Source organism: Copidosoma floridanum, unplaced genomic scaffold (assembly GCF_036245765.1).
Source record: "Copidosoma floridanum isolate Cflo_tuat_1 unplaced genomic scaffold, Cflo_Japanese_pri ptg000006l, whole genome shotgun sequence".
NCBI lineage: Eukaryota > Metazoa > Arthropoda > Insecta > Hymenoptera > Encyrtidae > Copidosoma > Copidosoma floridanum.
Window position 1 is genome coordinate 17,836,176 of NW_028321883.1, and position 22,222 is coordinate 17,858,397.

At 35.4% G+C, this 22,222-nt stretch overlaps 2 protein-coding genes across 3 annotated transcripts; both read left to right on the plus strand.

Annotated features, from left to right (window-relative positions):
- The first annotated feature begins 10,277 nt into the window (after window positions 1-10,277).
- Window positions 10,278-14,455, plus strand: LOC106640493 (uncharacterized). Of its 2 annotated transcripts, XM_089598458.1 has the most exons (3): window positions 10,278-10,474; window positions 12,788-12,910; window positions 13,404-14,455. In XM_089598458.1, exons 2-3 carry the CDS (start codon window positions 12,857-12,859, stop codon window positions 14,307-14,309), a joined length of 960 nt encoding a protein of 319 aa, XP_089454584.1. In that variant the 5' UTR covers window positions 10,278-10,474; window positions 12,788-12,856; the 3' UTR covers window positions 14,310-14,455. The 2 variants fall into 2 exon arrangements, with proteins under 2 accessions (XP_089454584.1, XP_089454585.1); XM_089598459.1 differs by lacking the exon at window positions 12,788-12,910.
- Window positions 14,456-15,437: 982 nt separating this feature from the next.
- LOC106640489 (uncharacterized) lies at window positions 15,438-19,479 on the plus strand. The gene is made up of 2 exons (XM_014354552.2): window positions 15,438-15,744; window positions 17,608-19,479. Exon 2 carries the CDS (start codon window positions 17,688-17,690, stop codon window positions 18,621-18,623), a length of 936 nt encoding a protein of 311 aa, XP_014210038.2. The 5' UTR covers window positions 15,438-15,744; window positions 17,608-17,687; the 3' UTR covers window positions 18,624-19,479.
- The last annotated feature ends 2,743 nt before the right edge of the window (window positions 19,480-22,222 follow it).

The following is a 22,222-nucleotide window of genomic DNA, read 5'->3' on the forward strand; positions in this document are numbered from 1 at the left end:
AGATGTAAGTATAATGTATATTATTAACAAAATATGCATCACAAGTTAATTTAATTAAGTAAAAGAATTTATTTAATTTAAAAAAAACTTCGTTTTCCTTACTGTAAAATTCAATGTAAAATTCATAGAATGTTGTGGTAAAAACGTTTCTCTATACGATAAAGTCAAAAGACACAAAATTTATTTTCTAACACATTGGTACCTTTTAGGCATCAAAATATACCTACTGAGTATTAATTGTTTATAAATGTTGCCCAATAAATTATTAAATAAACAGTTTCATAGACAGGTAGCCATCACCTTGACATATAATTAATCTATATGTTATGTTCTAATTTTAAACAAAATTGCAAAAATGATAAGTAGCCTAATGTCCTTAAAAAAAATTACTTTTCTTTTAATAATTATCAACAAATTTTTTTTCTAACATAAGAATTTTTAATTACTAATACAAAACTTTGAAGGAATGATGAATTTCCTGTGCAATACATAGGTAAATAATAAGGAAATAAATAAATGAATAAGAATTATTTTTATCACGCATCAGAAATGTAAAATATAAAAAATTTAACAAAAATGGCAAATACTTTTTTCGTTGAATGTACTACATCTGGTCATTTTTTCTCCATTAAGGTCCGAATTTTTCATGGTTATTTTTAATTTGATATAATATAAAAAAAAATCACTATTATTTTGAATCACAAATAAAAATAGAAATAATTATTTTACAAGGCTGCTTCTGCAATAAAAATTACAGATACCCACATCACCATTCAAGTGACATTCGAGTGACAATAAGAAAAAGACCAATAACAAACGATCTTCATCTTCTTTTGTTGTCAAGCCAAACAAAAACAACACTGTTGTCTCTACTTTGTAAAAAAAATCCTCCCACTTGCAAGCTCATTCCCTTCAATCGAAGCTCTAATCCCTTCCACCCGCATCCCCTTCAATAGAAAATCACACCGCACTTGGTCACACACTCACACAAAGAAAACAAATACAAAAAGCTGCTGCAACAGCACATTAGCCCAGCTCTTCAAACAAAAGTCCACGGAATCACGTGCCGGGCCATTGTGTCCCCGTCGCAGTACAATTCCGCTGGCACGCTTGATAAATATTTAGCTCCACCAGTCACCCGTTCACGCGCGAAAGAAGGAAATAAAGAAGTAACCGGCCAATATATATACAGTCACCGAGTGGAAAAGGGTGGGAAGCTACCAAAAGATCAGGGGATTTGATTATCCGGAGCGAAGGTTATCAGGCGAGGGCTTACATTATAATGCACATCTCATGCTTCTTTGTTGCAGAGACGCGCATAATTGTACAAATGCGTATGCAATATGCTCAGAAAAATGGAGTTCGACGGGAAAGAGAGAAAAAAAAGAAATGGGGCGATGATTAGCCCTCTAATGTATTTCTGATGCACGGCTTTGGACGCAATTACGTGCCATGTGTACGTGATATAGGGGTGTGGGGGATGTTCCCGTTCTATCCGAGTTTTTGGAAATTGCGGAGGCTATCCTCGAGAGTTTCAAACATTCAGGGGAGGGTCGACGCCGGGCCATTAAAATTAAATTAAATTCGGGCATCTCGAGCGTAGCGCGTGCGACGACAAACGGTGCTCGGTTATCATGATCATGATTATAACCGAAGGGTGGGGGAGGCTTGGGTCGTGATTGTGGTATTATAGAGGGGGATTTCGCTGTTAAAGTAATGGGGTAGAAGAGGATGGTGGTGGTCGGCCTTGGCTCTCGTTAGTGAATAATTCGTTAGACACGAGGATTCCGGGAATATAACGTGCCGCACGCACTTTGGGGATATACACGCATGGGTTTGCGTCGTGATTAAGTTTTCATTAAAATTGCATGTAGACCCGTGCAAGAGAGTTACTTTGTTTTTAATTCCATGGGATTTTGAAATGATTTTCGTTTGATCTAATCATTACTTTGAATAATGAACATGTTTTGCCTAAATAAATAGAGTTTCAATCAAAGTAATTGGTCAAGTTTCTGTGAATGCATGAAACATGGAACAATATTTAAAGGGGTGAGATCATTGTTGTTGAAATATATAGTGCAGTTCAACTGATTGATAATAAAAAAAGAAGCTTTTACGATATCCATCGTTAACATCAGCAACTGAAGAGATCAAGGACTTGGCAGAGTCAAAGGGCATATTAAAGCCTTACGGCTGAAGGAAAAACCGTAAAAACGTCAACAACACGGTTAGTCACCGTGTAAAGGTCATTCCGACAAAGGGAATACTTAAACATTACAGCGAGGGTCAGGGGCTACACAAAAACTATGCCGACAAAAAAATACCATCAACATTCTTCATCGGCATACTTTGTCGATGATTACTTGCTTGATTTTTTTTAAATCCAATGTCGCAAAAAGTATAAACTACCAAAAAAAAAAATACCACATGAAATTCAAACAGTTACAATGATTATAACGTCTCCAATCATCTCAAACTTGCTCAGTTGTCTGAAATTCCATGTAAAAAATGAATGACAGTTTGGTTAATAGAGCAGGACTATTTAAATATTCAATATAAATAAATATAATGAAAATATAATAAGTAAAATAAAAATTCAATATAAAAAATGAATGACAATTCAGTTGGTTGAGAAGGACCATTTACATATAAAATTGGGATCCATTTTTTATATTCAATGACAATAATTGTGAATTGAATTGACAACTAAAAAAACATCTTTGTGAATTAAAAAATAATTTTTACAAAGTCGTGATAATATTTTTAAAAAATTTTAATTGGTTTTATTTTTTTTTAATTTTTTTTTTAGGATTTTATAAAAAAATTACCCTGAAAATTCGTAAAAAATAACTTGCCAAATGAATATTGCACGAAATTTTTCAGAATATTTTAATCATTATGATATTAAGACTATGAAATTTTTGCAAAAAAATATCACAAGAATTTTCACAACATTTTTTGATACTATTGGCTTCCATGACACGATCTTTAAAATTTTAATGAATAAATGTTATTTATTGAACTGACGAGATTTATCCTAGCAAGATTTCATAAAAACCATTGTCCATTAAATGTATCAATCAAATATAAACACTCAAAATTTTCGAATAGATTTTTAACTTTATAAATTCTTTGTTGAGAATAAAATTTTTTCCAATCACACAATAAAATCTTGTACTTTTAATAACAATTCTGAGAAGCAACAAATTAACGTAGCGCACAAACATTTCAGCAATTATTTTCTTATTCCATATCGATTGAGCTCGCAATGCTAAATTTATCACAAGTGGGTATATATATGCCATAAAAACCCTTGAAACACCCCAAAAATCCCACATTACGCGGCTCGAGGTAACATCACTCCTATTCATTTCAACAGTCGCGAACCACACTCAAAGAGACGAAATATATTACAGCGATCGTAGCCGAAACGCCCAACTTTTACTGCAGCCAGCTCCCGGCACGAGGAAAAGAAAAAAAAAGATCCCCGAACCGCAGCAAGTATATATCTCTCTCCTGTGAACTTTCATAAAAGGAGCCCGGCTGAATCTAATTTTTTCCGGCTCTCTCGACAGCTCTCTCTTCTCTGCCCGGTTCTCCCCCCGCGTGTACACCAATACATATTTTTTTTTTCGCCAAGGAAAAGCGGAAAAAATACCAAGGAGCCGATGGACCGGAAAAAAAGGAAAACCCGGGGAAGGACGGGGAAACAAAGACCCACAGCGTTTGGTCGTTCGTATCTAGCGCTGGAGCGGCGGTAGCTTGCCGAAATCAGCAGCGTATTTCCTTCAAAGGCAGCAGCACCCCCGCTTTGACGTGAAAACGTCACCGATGGTCCTGGAGAGGCGCAGCCGCGTGATTTACAGGTTCCCCGGGTGCCACCGTCCCGCGGTGCGGACGAGGCACCAATAAAAGGAAAAAGTCAGAGTGCGGTGTCCGCAATATCTGTCGTCACCATAGGAGTATACACTCCTTTCGAACGGGCGCTCGGTTCGTTTCTCTTTTCTCTCAGGAAATTGACATTCCAAGGACTAGGAAACGACGAGGACAATAGCCCCGGGCTCTCCCTCTCTTTTCGAGCTGTCCTCGCGCTCTCTCGGCGACCACCTCGTCATACAATAGCCAAGGAGCTAAATACCTTGGAGAGCAAATGCCACCCTCAATGAGGCAAGCGACGGAGGGAGGGAACAATCGAGAAGTGGACTACTCGGCCGGCGCGCATTATCGCCCGGGGAGCTGAGGACACCGCTGATAATTGCTTCGTGCGCGGTGGGGGTTTTCCTCTTTCTTTTTGTTCTTTCTGTTTAGCTCGGGTAAATTGAATTTTAAAAGTTTTGATGGGAAAAACATTTGGTGCACGTACCTGTAGTTTTTTTTTTTTTTTTTTTTTTTTTTTTTTTGATGGTTTTTTATGCGCATTTGAAGGCTTTTTTTCCAAGTAGTTATGCATTATTTTAATTCAAAAAAATTTTGTTAAACATTGTGTTATAAACAGTAGTTGAAAAAAATTTTTGCATAAATAATACATTACTTTTATAGCGAATACATCTAAAAAAAAATTGGAAAAGTATCATTGCCCCAGTCTGCTTCCTATCTTATTTTCTGAATTTTAAGAAATAACAAGTCACACCACTTTGTCCATTATCTGCAAACTAGAGAATTAATGAAATTATTTAAAAGTATACATTGTGCAAAAAAATTCAATCTAGACAAAAAAATACTGTCCTACTCATGCCATGCGTGTATTTCATAGCTAGTTGTTTTCTTATAAAAAAATGTAGTCAATGATACACACGATGCCACATCTGATTGTTGTGTTTTTTAAAAACATCATATACTTCATAAGTACCAGAATACTAACTTTCAACATCATTATCTTGTTGGATGCGTACGATTACGATTACGTAAAAGATGAAGGTATATCGCTCAAAGTTTCACAATTTTAGGCATCCCAACTCATTTCCAGATTAAATATTTTTACTATACATTATGCATTTGCAAGCTCATAAGTATAAATTACTGGTTTTTCACCATCTTGAATTAAGAAAGGCCACAAGTTTTTTTAAAGCAAATGTTCAGACAGCTGCTGACATAGGAATCAAAGCGAGTGCAAAAAAACGAGGGTTTCAACAAATTCCAGCCGAGGCACGCGCGAAAAAGCAATTCCAAGAAGCCAAGGGCCAAAGGAGTAGAGAGAAGCCGAAAAAAAAAAAAAAAAAAGAAATCGCCAACGTTTGTCAAGTGCACGTATCCGAAGAACGAGGTCCTCAGAAAGGCACTCCGCATCGTCACCTCCGACGATCCGGCCAATTATTCCTGGCAACAATGAGCACGAGTACACCCAAACGCGGTGGTTCCTCCGGAAAATTCGTAGTTGCAAAAAAAGTCTCTACAGAAAAAAAAAGAAAAAAAAACCCCATGGACCACAGAGAGGTAAACGTCACGCGTTCCCCGGAAAATTAGGACGCTAAGAGCCCTGCGCTTACACTTGGAAACGCACATATAAATACATGTACACAGTACAATGCAACACAATGAATCTCCAGCGCTGCTTTTGTGTATTTTGGATATAGCCGGCCGTTTCTCTTCGTCGGCACACACAACCGCGCCCGCAGCATCGATTTAGCACCCGTGCCATTGTACGCCGCTGCAGCACTGCAGAGAGAGAGAGAGAGAGTGGGTACCGAATTCTAGAAAGGAGGAGCTGAAGCCCAACACCACGCACCCACCAATGTGTACCCACGTCCGTGTATTTTCGGGAGACCCAACAAAATCAGCATCCAGAGTAGGTGTATATATATGGGAAGGGCCCGCGCACTCGCAAACGGGGCGCCCTTGTTTGTACACATCCTGTTCATTGTGGTCCTGTGTATATGTATATAACTACGCCAAATGTATACACGAGAGTCCTAATGGTGCGCGTATGAAGGAAAAAAAAAAAAAAATACTCAGGTACACGTGCACGTCAACGTAACACGGCAAGTTAGTACCTATTACGTTATGTGGAGCAAAAGGGACTTCCGGCCGATACTTTTATTCTTTTTTACGTTTTCTCGTTTACATGAGTGAGTATACATTATACGCCAAGGGGCTACTCGATATTGCGCGAGTTACGCCTCCAACCCCGGTGTTTTCTCTCCGCGTGTATACCCATGTACCGTTTCCTCTTTTTTTTTTTTTTTTTTTTTTTTTTTCTTTCGTTTATTCTTTTAGGGATACGTGTAATACCTGTAGGCGTAGTGCGGAATGTTTGGAGGGCGTGCTTCTATCGGAAGAAGAGGAAGAATAAGGAGGAGGGAGGGTATGTAAGGTATACACCGGGGCCTCCTTTTACGGGATGAAAAATATCAAGGGGTTTTTTCCCGGGAGCAATGCTGGACAGTGGAGGTTTTACGATCGGGGGGTAATGGATCGCGCGTACACAATACCTATAGAGTTGGGTTGGGATTTTTTTTTTCTCTTAACGCTGTAGAGTCGGTCAACAGTGAAACAGCTGCACTCGGTGCGCTTTTAGTTTTTTTTTTTTAATTTCTTTTTTCTGTTTTTTTTTTTAACTAGGTTTATTAGCACAGAGCCATCCAAGCGATTGCTTCTCTCCTTTTTTTCCTCTCCTCCGTTGCTTCTCGTATTTGTTTCTTTTGAGATATGATTGCAGTACAGGTGTGTGATATATTTGAATTATATTTATCTACAAGTTTAAATACGTATACATTTTGCTATTTTGTAGAAAATTTGCTGTAAAACATATTACAGGCGCACCTCTAAAGATGGGCAGTGCCGAAATCACCGAAAATCCCACGCAGAGCGACAATCACGTGTTTCGGCTTATTTACACTAATAATCTCTGTAGGCACATCGCGACAAAATAAACGAGCTTTTACCGTTCTGGCAACAGTACATATGCACAAACAGCGGCACAAGAAAATCCCTCGGTCCGTTTTTTCAATTCCAGAAGACGCAAGAGCCCAAACTGTTAATCCATCCGTTTGATCCTTTGATCCAAAGCAAGCCCATACCGAGGATCCGCACCGTTTGCCCGACAGCGTGAAGCTCGTGTTGTGTATCTCCATGCCACGGGTGGCAATAAAACCTGATTTACAATATCCAATAAGGTCCTTTACCCTAGCCCGAATCAACGCGAGGGATGGACAGGGCATAGCACTTTGTTCCCTCCGTACTTGGCACAAACACATCTTGTACCTTCGGTACGAGGTTTCTCACAACAAGCTTCTTCGTTTCAGTGAGCAAGAACAACGTGGGTAAGTAGGTCCAGCCCCTTCCAGTGCAGCGAACGTCAAGGGGGAAGGAGAAAAAGAGGCGCGCGATGACAGGTATAGTTACGCGCGGCGTTGACTACAAAGAAGAGGGAAAAAAAAAAGTGAGAGAAGAGACCTACCCACCCAGCTAATAATCGACGCCCGATTTCTCCCCCCCCCCTCTTTTTTTTTATTTCCATCTCATTGTCCGTGAAACGCGATGATACGAGAACTCGAGTTTCCGGCTCTTCGCCGTCGGGCGTGACGGTGTGTTTGCGCGTCCAGCCCTTGGTTTTTTATTTTCTGTTCGCTTTTCGGCAGCGTCGCACACTGTTTTTTTTTTTTTTTTTTTTTTTTTCATCCTCGCAAGGAAATGGGCGGTGATCGGGAGGTCGGATCACGTGCGTGCACGTGCGTTTGTTTGGTGGATTTGTGCATGAGAAAAAGCGAACGGAAAAGAAGAGGAACTGCCACCGCAGCCACATGTGCGTATCCCCCTGCTGTGTGTGTATCTATTTCCTTCCTTCTTTTTCTTCTTCTTCTTCACTTTTCGTGCAAAGGTTTTCGACACTGTACGCTCGAGTACACGCGTAAGAAACAAAAGAGACCCAGAGATATGTACACGCGCTCTTTTGTTAAGTTGTGTCGAATTTTTTTCACCAGATCAGTTGCGTGTGCGTTCATGCGTGGGCATGTGTCATAGAGTAATTATTTCAAGTACATGGAATAGTTTTTTTTATTAAAAAATAATTCAATCGGAATATTTTATTCGTTAGCTGTCAGATTAAGCTCGTACAGAAGTGATCCCTAATGGGTGAATGACACGACCTATAGAGTGTCCGTGATATTTTGTCACCCGAGAGGGAATGAGGAAATAACTCAACACTGCAATGAAAAATGGGATTATGCGACATGAAAAGGTAAAAGGAGATACTTTGCATTTTGGGGTGCAAGAGGATAACTAAGAGTTTTTTTTAGATCCGAGTAGTTCCTCTTTGCCCTAAAACCTCGAGTTATCCGATTTTAACATGATAAATATCAAGATTAGTGTCCAGCATTGCTGAGTAACAAGAATCATACTACTGTCTAGGTACAGAGAAGACATTCGATAAACAGTTTTTGTGTCTACTATTTTAATAAATTATAACCAAAGAAAAAAATAATTGTGATTATCTAAAAAAAATTTTTTATGGTTTTTAATGCAATTTTTTGTATTAAAAATAACCTTTAATTTCACCAATTGTTGTTTACGTACAACGAGGACTTTGTAACGAATAAAAAATGAATTGTTTTAATACCATGGTGTAGTTTTATCTTTACCTTACCATTAAAGAACATTAATCTACCATGAATATTCATCTCAGCGTGGTTGTGTATGTGTTACCAGTTATATAATTACTTGTAGTAAAAATAAAATTTTTCTATTAGAATTATTTGGTAATTATTTGCTTCTCAAAATTTTTTTAATTTATTCTAGGTAAAACGTTTATAATATTTTATGTAATTAACGAAAAGATGATTTTTTTTTTTTAATTTGTTAAAAACTAGATGGTATAATTTTTTGAAGCACGAAATTTCTACATACTTGTGACGATAAGTACGTTGTTATGGAAATATTTTTGACGATACTACAAAATTTTTTTTTTAACAATTCAAATAATTACTACGCAATGTACTAGTTTAAAATATATTTCAATGTAATTATCAGGAATGATTTCCCAAAAAATTTGAGTACATAAAATATTAAATCTTAATACTTTCTATAAAATTTTATTAAATAGTTAAGTATTTTTGTTAACTCATACATGATGGCTAAACTGGGGGCAACACTCTTAAAAGGTAGAAAAAATCGTTTTCTAGTTACATAATTTTAAACTATTGATAAAAAAAATTCTGAAATGTTTTTTTATTTTAGCAGTTATCTAAAAAGCAATTCTTTTATTATTAAAAAATCCCAAGCAAAATATTTAAAGAGTAAATTAGAACATAATTTGGAAAATAAAAATTTTTTTTAATTCATCCGCTGATTAAATTTTTTCGTATAAAGAATTCGTAAATTTTCCATCCTTAGTTTCCTTTGTTGTTTGTCTGTTTTTTTTCCTTCTCATATGTACATTTAGGGCTAAATAATTATTCACATGTTTTATATCAGAAAATTCGTATTAAAAGTATTAAAACGTAAACCTCATTTTTGAGGTTTATTGTACCACGTTAACCATCTTAAAATTAAACCATCACAAAAAATCATCATGATTAAAATGTTTATAAATTAGAAATCATAAGCACGTACATAATCTTTTACAAAAATAAGCGCATAATAATACATGTACCTCATTCGTAGTATGGAGTAACTACAAAAGCTTTTCAGTCAATGAGAAGGCTTAATTGATACCGATGATAAACACGCATTGATGATTAAACCTCAATTCAAGCCACGGATGTTTTAGTTTTTTTCCAGTGCACAACGATTAAAGATATAAACATATTGATAATAGGATTAATCTAAATAGTCGACCAATAATAGTAATAAAACTAATGAAATAATTATCTTAATGACAGTAATTATCAAACCTTGCCTCGTGGTGCTACCACATTAATTGACAAAAATAAAACTTAGATGATTTATAATGGTTATAGAGATAGCGATCTATCTTTAGTATTATTTTTTTTTCTTTCTTAAAATATCAGAAGCGATAAAATTTTCACGTATACAATGATGCTACGTAGATATTGAAGCATTTGTTATTTTTTCATAGAAAATCTCAAATGGTTATATAAAGAAAGTAAACCTTCTAAACGACTTTCAAGGTGACTATAGAACACATGTATAACAGAAGCAGTCGCTCGTGGCTAAGAAAAAAAATGCTGAAGAGAAGCGAAGGAATTTTGAAATCCCCCCGTAAGTAAATCAATCTGTCGAGCTGACGTTATGTCGAGAAAAATAAAAAGAGACAACACTGCTAAGCCAAACGTCTGTGTTTACTTCAGAAACGATTTCTATATCATCGGCCCCATCTTCTTCACTCTTCTGGTTCTCGTCCACGAGAGCAGGCGAGACATACGTTATCTGGAGAGTAGATTCCAACCTCGTAATGTGTGCACGCGCTACACGTTTCTGTGCCGACTTTACTGTGGTGTTTAATTAACAACGATGGTAACAATCAGTTGCAGTTCATTTTGCGGAGCAATTACTTGGCCATCCATCGTTTTTCATAGCAGTAAGTATTTGTATATTTAATAAACAGTTCACAAAAACTTTTAACTGTTTTGTCATTTCCTCGTGCTGGTAACTCTTTTCGAAAATTTATACAAAGTTTTTTAGTTTTTGACGGTTACAGAATTTTGCACCGGCTTTTGCTCAATCATTTTTTTTTTTTTTTTTTTTTTACTTAAACTGTTATACATTTTTTTTAATAAAAAAAAAAAAAAAACGTTTTTTAATGTATTAGTTGTGACAGTTCTAAAAAAATTTTTTTTTAATTTACAAGAAAAATAATTTAGAAAAAAAAATTTTCAAAATATGTAAAACGTTATTTAAACACTTTGCAATAAACTTTAGCATGTTAAATACATCTCACTTATCTACTAGAAAAACGTTATTGTTTCTTAATACGATATTATAAATGATAATGCTTAAAAAATTTTCCCACTAAATAAATGTACTTAGTTCAGGAAAAAAATTCATAGAATAATTACACCCAAGTATAGGCTTTTGGCTGTAGTATCGAGAAATATTCTTACGTGATTTTAGATAATAGCTTCTCTGTAATTTTCATGTCGCATAAAATAATAGTTTGGATGAATTATGTATACTTTTTCTTCGAATACATTATATGTTTCTTCAATTATTTTTCGATTATCACCAACGAATAGTCTCATACAAAACAAGTGTAGTAAACACTCTTATGTTCATAAGAATAAGAAAAATAAAAAAACAAAATAATTGACTTATGCATTAGTCAGCGAAGGATGAGTAAAGGGTTTGACATTTTCGAAAGTCAAATCCAAAAACAAAGCAAGAAAACGTTAAATGAAATCAGATAGCAGAAACTAACAAAAAAAAAACATAAAAACGATTATCTTATCTACTATGGCGGCGCCAGTACAAATATTTAGTCAGAGATAAAAAATGAGTGGAAGTCACATATATCTTTATCTCAGGAAATCTTACTGGAACTTTTACAAAAATCAAATAACCCAGTTACACCGAGACAAGTTAGATGCACTACAATGACGCATCACATACTGATATGTAATATACTGAGCGTGAATTCGCTCCATCATCAGAAAAATTTGTTTCTTTTTTTTTGCGAATACTTAATATTTAAACATTTAACGCTAGGGCCAATGCACAGCTGGTTGTGGACATGTTTGCTCTGTTTGAAAATAAATTTTAACTTTACCACACGATTTTGGATTTGGCTATACTATTGTAATATAATCCTTTTTTGTGGTCATGTGTAATTACGTTGAATAAATACAGAATTTAACAAAAACAATACCATTAAAAAATTCATGCATATTTTACCTAATTTTCATTCCAGTTATCTATTGTTGTTAAAAAAAAAATATACTTCTGGACACTAAATGTATAAAGACTTTACAGGTTGATTATTTAATACCTGTTATTTGTTGATATATTGTCTTTCAGAACACTACTAAGTTATAAAAATATTATAAAAAATTATTAAATAAAAAAAATAAAATTGTAAAAAAGAATGGAATTAAAATTTACAAAGCAATCAGACATCGTCTCATATAATTCTTGAATATACTTGGTATAGCAGAAAACGCACTCGGGAGAAAGCTTGCATGGCAAGAAATGCAATAAGCACAAAAAATTGCCGAGAGCATGTGAGAGCTATACGGCTGTGATGAAAAGGAAATGACTAAACGGTGCACATGTTATGTAGCTTGCGCATTAAGTATACAGTGGTCAGTGACAGAGTGAACGTCTACACATCATGTGCTGGTGTAGTTGTATTTTATAACAGATGTTTTTACGCTCGTTGCATTTTAGAACTGCGTCTTTCGGGTTTAAAAAAAGTGTTTTTGCCTTTTAAAACAATGTCAATTATATTTACAAACAAAAAGTGCACAGTGGGTTGTGGGTGAAAGTATTAATTTGATGCAATCCATGACGATTCTCGAACGTATTTAAACCTACAACGTAAGCTACAAAAACTATTGAAAAATAATAAGTGTTTTTTTTCCCACGATTTTTTTTTTTATCATGAGAGCATGTACATTGTTCTTGAAAGATAAAGAAAAATAGCAAGAATATTTATTTCTTGTGAGATCTACATCTTTTTTTTATCGCAAAATGATGGAGAGTTACAGCAATAACCTCATTTTTAAGATTTAAAAAAAAATGTTATTCAAGTAGATCTTGTTTGATTCCTAAACTATTTCCATTTTTACCAATGGAATAAAAAGTAGAAAATTTTCAAAATCTAAAGTTTTCCTTCAGTAATTTAATATGTAAAAAAACACAAATAAAAAACTGATATAACTTATTTCGTTTTTACCAGATCCCAAAGAGGTTGAATTTTTTTAACCTTTCATAACATGTGCTGGATTTGAAATTATCAAGTTGTGATATGAAAAAAAAATACTTACCAAACTTGAACTCAATTGAACGCCAACTTTTTAAGGTGATTAAGATATATTTTTTACTGTGTAATAAAACCTAGACCACACTTGTATTATTTTGGTTCAAATTTATTTTATACTAAATACATGGACAATTAATGTACGCTTACTTCATCACTTTATCAAAAACATAAGGCATATGATAGAACAGTCGTTCTTAAAACTAAGTGATCTGATAAAATGGTACTTCGTTACAAACATGTGACTGGACATTTTTTAACTTCAATTTTTTTCTTCTAATTTCCAATCTGTGACTTGAAAAAGCTTAAAACATTACTCTTAGTACAGGCTGTTAAAAAATACAATGTAAAAATAAATACGTTTTTACCATGAATTTGTGTCTAGTGACCTTGACACTTGTGCATTCTCATATCTAAGATTAAATATTTTACATACTTACAAAATATACATGCATAGCTGTCATTTACCATTTTATTTGAATAATTTTGCCATAATGAAGATAACAATGAATACATAATATTTTCGTGCCAACAGTGGGATAAGCCCTCAGCCAACGGACGACGGTTCTGGTCAATAAATATTTGGAACCACAACGACGAGCAAGTCATGAAACCGAGGCGACTCTGTCACATTTGCGGCTACCTCGTCACACGTTTGAGCACCCACATCCTCACTCACACGAACAAGCGCCCTCATCGTTGTCCAAAATGCCAAGCGAGTTTCACCGCCCCCTGTCACCTAAAAACGCACATGATCCATCACACGGGCGAGCGACCCCATCGGTGCTTCATATGCCAGCGAAACTTTGCCCAAAAAGGCTCCCTCACGATCCACATGCGCAGCCACACGGGCGAGAAGACCCACCGCTGCTCGTTCTGCGGGAAGCGCTTCAGCCGATTGGACGTGCTCGCGACCCACGTGCGCACCCACACGGGCGAGCGGCCCTACCGGTGTTCCCAGTGCCCAAAAGCCTTCAGCGACCCCAGCAATTTTTCAAAACACGTGCAGACCCACTCGGGCAAGCGACCGTCCCACAATTGCTCCCTGTGCCACCGAGCCTTCGTCCAAAAGGAGACCCTGGAGGCCCACGTGCTCACGCACGCCCGTGAAATCGTTCACAGGTGCGTGGTGTGTCAAAAAAAATTCACTCGAGCCTACGTCCTCAAGATGCACATGCGCACCCACACCGGGGAAAGGCCGTACAAGTGCACCGTTTGCCCGCAAGCCTTCAGCCAAAAGGGCTCACTCACGGTCCACATGCGGGCCCACACGGGTACGGTTCACGTGTCGTGTAGCGTGTGCCAGCGAGACTTCACCGATTCGAGCGGCTTTTCCAAGCACATGCGCTCCCACGCGGGCATGCTCCCCTACTCCTGTCCCTTGTGCTCGAGGGCTTTTCTCGACTCCAGCAATCTTACGAAGCACATGAAAACTCACTAGGGAACGGGGAAACCGTTTGGCGCGACGAGCGCGAAGATAACAGTATTTTTGGGTGTTGGAATCTATGTTCCACGTAAGGTTATGGTGTTTTTTATGTAGAGCCTTTTCTTCAAACTTGTATATTTAACCCAATAAAATATAGTGCAAAACGCCTCATTAATTTTCTACCAGATTTTTTTTCCCAGGTTTTTTTTTTTAAGAGACAAGCACGGTTTATTTAAAAACTCGTCCGACGAACAATTCCATTGGGTTTTAATATTATTGTTTGGTTGTTATTATTTGCATTATTTCCAGTATTTTAATATTAACTGTTGTTAAAATGGTTCTTTTCTTTCATTTTTCAATCATTTAAAGATTTAGAGATCGACTGGGCGTACAATGAGAGTTGCACCGAATCACTTTATTTTTCACATACACTATATATTTATATTTTTTCTGTCATGTAATAATTTTACCTATCCTATTTTATTTAAAAAAAAAATTAAATATCGTATGCACGTCCTTCTTTAGTTTTAATACAAACCAAATCACCTGATTTTTAATACTTTTAGCTCTTTTTCTAACTTTTTTTACCACATCCAAATTTTTTTTACGTTTACCTGCCACTCCAAACTGTACAAGTTTAAATTATTTTTATTTCCCTCAAAATATTTGTTACAATTTGTTTTTATAAAAAAACAGGAAGATTTGTACAATTGAAAAACATGCTTTTAAACATTTTCTATACAAGTAATACAGATTTTACTATCAGTATTTTAAATATACAAAAATTACTCAGTTACCATGAATCATTAATGATGATTAAATGAAGTACAAAAAAAATGACAAACAGTTAGTAGATTACTGCACTCAAAATAAATTATTTTACAACTCTAAGAAAACAAAACTAAGAAATAGCGCAGCCATCATTTTCATTTGCAACAGATATATGTATATTTGTGTTGGTCCTTAAAAAAGTATAGAGTAGAAATCTTTCAAAAACTTAGTAGCTGCTAGCTCCCTTTAGCCGTAATCCGGTAGCTCTTGAGAGCCTGTGGAGCAGCATATCCCATGAGCTGCAGCCGAGAGAGAGAGAACCAACAACTTTATGGTAGCCGAACGAGAAGCAAAAGAATTTGAAAAACTCCCCTGCGTGCACGTCTGCAGACGTGAAGTCGGGGAAAGAGTCAATGCCAATGGAGCTAAGCCTCTTTGCTGTCTCCGAGAAAATTCTGATTTCCCGCTGTTTCTTTGGATCTTTTCGTTCTAGAACGAGCTGGTGAAAAGGCCGAGACTGCCGACGCACAATGTATTGGCAGAGTGGATGCCGGGACCTTCGCAAGTGCGCACGCAAAAACGTATCTCTGCCCAAACTCGTCTCTCGTATTGTATACACGGGCTAAATAACAACAAGTTTTAGGAGTTAAAACCAGAAATCAGCCGGTGCTGCGTAACAGTACGTATGAATTTTTTCTTAAATTTTTAAATAATATCCATTACTTTCTCACAGAACGTTATTTTGGCTGTAAGAAACGTATTGAAAACATTGATAGAGGTCAAGAGGGGTACAATGCGAATATTATGAAATTCTCTTATGATGTACAATTGTAGGCTCTTTTGTTGACATGTTACGTTGCTATATGAATAATCAATCACAAAATCAAACTAAAGTCAAGCAGGACACAATTGTTCAGTATTCTATTTTTAATATTTTTAACACTGTGCCTTTTTAATACATAACACAGTATCACATGCACAATAGTTGAACGAAATATTATACATATTTCCTGGTGTTGATTTTACTTTGAGTCTTCCGTTTAATTTAGCATTATAGCCATTGTCCACAATAATATGAACATAGAGACAAAACTCTATGACATTTTTCAAAAATGATTATTCATCAGTTTGTACTCGGACAAAAAAAATGAAGTTATTTTTTAACTGAGTACTATTATTATTTATTAAACAACAGATTTAATGAATAAACTATGAATAAAATGAATAAAACCCCAAGAAGCTCACTTTTAGAAAATATCTCTACAATACCTTTCTTTCAGTTGATAACTCAGAAGACATTTCATTAGTTACTTAATTATTTATGTAAAATAAATTGCAGATGCATACTTTTAAAATTGTAATTGCTGAATATAACCTATTATTAATATTTTACGTATCTGTTATTGTAATTATTACTTTGAAATTATTTCGTTGGTTTATTGATCGTTTTACTATAATCCGTAAAATACATTAATTCATACGCTTATGCATAATTCCGGCGATGACTGAATGTTGGTAGCGTTTATAATTAAAATAAGACGTTTTAAAATATTAAATAATAATATGTGTCACTGTTTAGTAATAAATTATTATACATAAATATTTGAGGCATCATTACTTTTGTAATTAAATTACAGAATGTTGTTTATTTTTGTTTATTATAATTCATAAATTTAGTTTCAATTTCATCAAGACTTCATCATTAACTTATTAATGAGTATTCTATCAGTGTGTACACTTTATGTACCGATTATTTAACCAAAATTATAACCATTAATATTAAAAATAATGATTACGGTGCTGAAATCAGTTATGGTTCTAAAAACAATAATTATTAAATTGTATCATGTATATAAAAAAAGGAATCAAACCAAACGATGTTGATAACGATACTCACAACAATAATAATTGAGAAAAAAAAATAATCACAACAATTATAATAATATAACAACAATAATACTGATTTAAAAAAGAACTAAGTTTGCTGAGTTTATAGTACACTAAAAAAAACAATTAATTATACATTATAAGTTCACTGATTAACTATTATTGAATGAATTTTAGTACATACTAATTATATCATCATTATCATACCATAAACAAGTTATTTACTTGATGTTAAGAATTTAATACTAATAACAATGTATAAACCTTTACGCAATTGATGTATGTATTTAGAAAAAATTTAAATAATACCATAAAGTCTCCAATAAGTAGTTTTTTTTTTTTTTTTTTTATAAAACACAAAAAAGTTTTTTGTTAATTCTATAGTTGCTAGTTAGTTTCTATGATAACCATGCAACAATGTTTCTAATCATAAGTATGCTTTTTTTTAAACTTCTGCACTTGCTATAAATGTTATGAGTTTAGTTGAGTATGAACTCTCACTAGTATTTTATTTTTTATAAAAAATCTTTATTAATGAGTAATTTATGTAACACAAGTAGTCTGTTCTCCGTACAACAAAATTTAAAAAAAAATTAACACTAATAATAATAGCTCCAACAAAATAATAAGTTATTTACTTTTTTATCAACAATAGGACAAGTGTAACAAGTGGCATTCCTGATGGTCTTCTGATGATAGTTACTTAACAAAATCTATTACAACAACAATAGCCAGATGGATGATCAGTCACTCTGTCACATCTGCGGAAAACTCGCCGCAAACCTCGTCCTTCACCTTCGTACCCACATCACCGTGCGTCCTCATCACTGTTCGGTATGTGAAAAAGCTTTCAGTCGGACTAGGGACCTACAGAGCCACATGCGGACTCACACGGGCGAGAAGAGTTATCAGTGCACCATGTGCGAAAAAAGTTTTGCCAATTCCAATGATCTCAAAAGGCACGTAAAAACCCACACGGGTGAACGCACCCACTACTGCTACATCTGCGGAAAAAGTTTCATAACCTCGAAAAGCCTCGAGATACACTTGCGCGTCCACACGGGCGAGCGCCCCCACAACTGCTCCGTGTGCCGCAAAGCCTTCAGTGACCCCGGCAATCTATCAAAACACATGCGCACCCACACGGGCAAACGGCCCCACAGCTGTCCCACGTGCTCGAAAACCTTCAGTAGAGCCGATAACCTCAAAATGCACGTGCGCACCCACACGGGCGAGCGTCCATACAGCTGCTCCACTTGTGGACGGGCCTTTGCCCAAAAAGGCTCTTTGACGGTCCACGTGCGCACCCACATGGGCGAAAGGGCGCACCACTGCTCGGTGTGCCGGAAAGGCTTCAGCCGGGCTGACGTTCTCACGATACACATGCGCACCCACACCGGCGAAAGGCCCTACAAGTGCACCGCTTGCCCGCAAGCCTTCAGCCGAGCCTACAATCTCAAGGCACACGAGCGAAGCCACACGGGCGAGCGTCCTCACCGGTGTTTGACGTGCCAAAAATGCTTCGCCCGATCGAGTGACCTTTTGAAGCACACGCGCACTCACACGGGCGAAAAGCCTTACCAGTGCTCCTTCTGCTCGCACTCTTTTATCCAAAAGGTCCATCTCAGGAGTCACATGCAGATCCACATGGCGAAGAAAATAATATCTTGATGCTGCGTATTTTTTTTGGATATTATCAACAGCTTTGGTAAAGATAACTGTGGATTGAGTTGACAATTAATACGGCAGGATTAATTTGTATTCGTTGTACGCTTCTGAACCTTTAAAGATGGAGGGTCTTATTTTAGATTGTACATCAAGCCAAATAAACAGTATTTTTTTATTAAACGAAAACTTGTTTTCAATTGAAATAACCTTGGATTTATTTGTTACGTAAAAATGTTTACAAAAAATGTTATAAAAATGCACTCAAAACAGCTTTTGTAATCGTACATTAAATTTTTTTATGATTATTATTTAACATACCATGTCTTACATTAGATTTCATGAAGTTAAATATCACACTGTCCATATGACATTTCATAACATTTTACATTAAATTCAATACAAATTCAATTAAACTCGCGAAAAACTGAACAAATTGTTTATGTAGAATTTAATCTCAAAAATATTTAATATTTATTTTATTTACCGTGGCAATTCAACTGGAGACAAGTTTCATAACTTGAACTTTAAATCGTTTCGGTGCTTGTGTAATAAACTTATAATACTCCCCTCGTATACTTTTTTTTGTAACACGGTAACGAAAGGAGTCCTATCTATAAATACTGGATTTTATTTTTGTTAATGGCATTAATTTTAATGTATTAGATATTAAATACCTGAATAACTTTTCATAATGACTAATGCATTAAATCTCATGTATATGTATTTATTATTTAATAATCTAAGTTTATTTAGGTGCATAGTGGTGTTGGCATAGAAGATTAAATAGACGGAAATACTGTAATTTGTTTCAATAATTTTTATCAAGTACTTATATTCACAATATCATTTAAAATATTACAACAGACTTCATGAATAAACATTGTTATAACTAATAAGTATGAGTATATTTAATATATTAACTCTTTTAATAAACTTGTGTAATATTATAATAGACATTAAATAATCAGAGATAAGTTACAATAGAAAGAACTATTTAGTTAAAAAATTGTACCAAAGTCTGAGATTGAACCTCGATCCCTCTGCGTAGAGGGTCGTTACCATAACCAGTGAGCTATCGAACATCATATAGGTTAGTAGTTAAGAACTTGTGCTTGCCTATACGCAAGTTTACGTTAAATTATACTAAAAGTTTCAAGACATTTTGACTTTAGAGTGGATTTTTATAAAGTGAAAAAATTTAAATAATATTCAAATGACATGTTTGCCATGTGTAGATACAATTTTATTATTTATGCACACAATGTTTAATGTGATTAGTATTTCCAGAGTTTTTACATTCAATGTATTTTAATGTCATTAAGCGGTATGCTATTTTAGTCAATGCACGTATGAAATACGTATATCGTGGTTTACTTTTTTTTTTTTTTTTTTCTATTTAAGATTTTTACGTATCCTCAATTTATTAAATTAGATGCAGAACATTATATCACATGTTCTTCACCATTGCTGCCATTTTCAAATTCGGATAAAGTGGTTAACTTAATTTTAGGCTGACAGTAAAATCCTTTATCCCGATATCTATAACATCAAGGAAAGTGTGGAGAAATAGGTGATACATCATCTCGAGGTGGCCGCCATTTTATATTTTTTTGTCACTTAGCTCTAATACTTGTGTACAAGGGATGGTAAAACTAATCCGTCAGGACCAAAAGTGCGTAGAGTATCCGAATTGAATATTGGGAATGAGTTGAAAAATCTTTTTGTCGTTTCTAAACGTATTTTGCCTTTTAGAGCATGAAACTGGTTTTATAAAGACAATTACATGTAGCTGGAAAAGTATACTGATTTTGGACCCTAAAAATTTTTATTTAACATTTCGTCCTGAAATAATCGTGTAAAAAATTATAAGCCACTGTCAAACAACGGTTTTTCGTCACTTTAAAATTATTTTTGTCCTCAATAGTGTAAAAACAATGATGTAAAAGAAACATTCAACCAAAAAAATAAGTTATTGCTTTCTTGTTTTGTATCATGAAACATCTTGCACACAAAAATTTGTACTTTTATTGTGTAGTATAGAAGGATGTAGAGTCCTTCGTAACGACACTTCAGTGTGAAAAATTAATTTTTTTTTTTTTGACTTGAAAAATTTTTTTTTTATTATTTCCAAACATAGTTCGCATCGCAGTACTTTCTCTGCAATATATTTAGATTTAAATTAAAAAAATATTGATTTTTATATGTATTAACTGACGCTACAGACGATAAAGTAGTAAAAAGATACTACGTCTACCCAATCCATTAGAAAAAAAAAAAGGCAAAAAAACTATTCGTAGCCATCCACCGCAACTCAATTATAACCCGGAATTTTATTTCGATCCGTAGCGAGGCTGCCAAAATCGAAAAACCAATTATTTCCCGAAACGAGACGTCGAAACTCCCGCCTGATGCCATCGACGATGACGGGACACCGTGCCAAAGTGATTTTCCGTGCCGTTGGGCGTAAAAATCCGCAGTTTCGATTCGACTGCAGTTTCAATAAAAGGAGCCCACGACCCCACCCCCGCATCACCCACTCGCTCTCTTTTTTTCTCCTTGCGCTGTCCGTCGTATATATATATATATATGTACACGTCATACACCACACAGTACGGAGTAACAGCCGGCTGGAAGTGACTTCGGACGAGCCCCCCCCCCGAGTGCAATATATAAGCTAAACGTGGACTACGATATTGTATTCCGTCAAGCGCGAGCGTTGACAAGCCAGACAACGAGAAGATTGAGCGAATCTCGTCTTTTCGGGCGCTCAACATATATTGTGCCCTGTGTATCCTCCAGTGCGGACGAGATGAAAGAAGAGACGCTATACACCCGATTACAGTTTCCGCATCCGATAGGGTATACGTGTCCGTGATTTTATTGCATGCACATTGGTCCCACTGCAACTGTTGGAAGTTGCCTCATTGCGATTGGCTTTTCCGTTTTTTTTTTTAACGGATTACGAAAATTCTTTTTCATTTGTATAAATTCTTGTGTTTGGTGAGTTTTATTGTTGGTTGTTCATCTATGATTTACGTGGTAAAAATCTACAACTGATATCGACTCACTTCAGCAAAACTATGCTTTGTACAAGCGACTCATCCTACTTGAGTGATGTTTACGAATGATGCAAACGTAAAAACCAACAGTTCTAACGTTTTCCACTTGGTTGGCAGAACCATCACGCAATGTCAAGTTTGGAATTCAATGCCGCTGTTTACAAAATAAAATAACATTATTTTCCAGGTATACCTACGTTTGTTCACCTCGTCTATTTTCAAAGGGAGGTGAGCTCTACATTGTACGTTTCAAGTGATGAAGCTTGAAAATAATATTCTTTTGAATCGCGGAGTTGTCACATTACGTGATGAGTCAGGGTCGCTTTGTTGCATGCGGAGGTTGTGCATTGTGTTGGCTGAGATTAAATAATGACAATCGCTTAGTACGCCGGAAGGATGTTTATTATTTTACTTAGGCAGTATCGTTAAATATACAATGTGGGATTTAAAAATCAGAGTAATATTTTTTTCTGTTTTTACTTTTACCGTTCAATTGATGGAGTATGAATCATAGTATACGAGCATAAAAACTCCCTGCCACGA

Coding starts and splice junctions, on each gene's coding strand:
- LOC106640493 (XM_089598458.1), top strand. CDS start 12,857: ATGAAAAAAAAATACTTACCAAACTTGAACTCAATTGAACGCCAACTT. Junction 12,911..13,403: donor TTGAACGCCAACTTTTTAAG/GTGATTAAGATA, acceptor TCGTGCCAACAG/TGGGATAAGCCCTCAGCCAA.
- LOC106640489 (XM_014354552.2), top strand. CDS start 17,688: ATGGATGATCAGTCACTCTGTCACATCTGCGGAAAACTCGCCGCAAAC.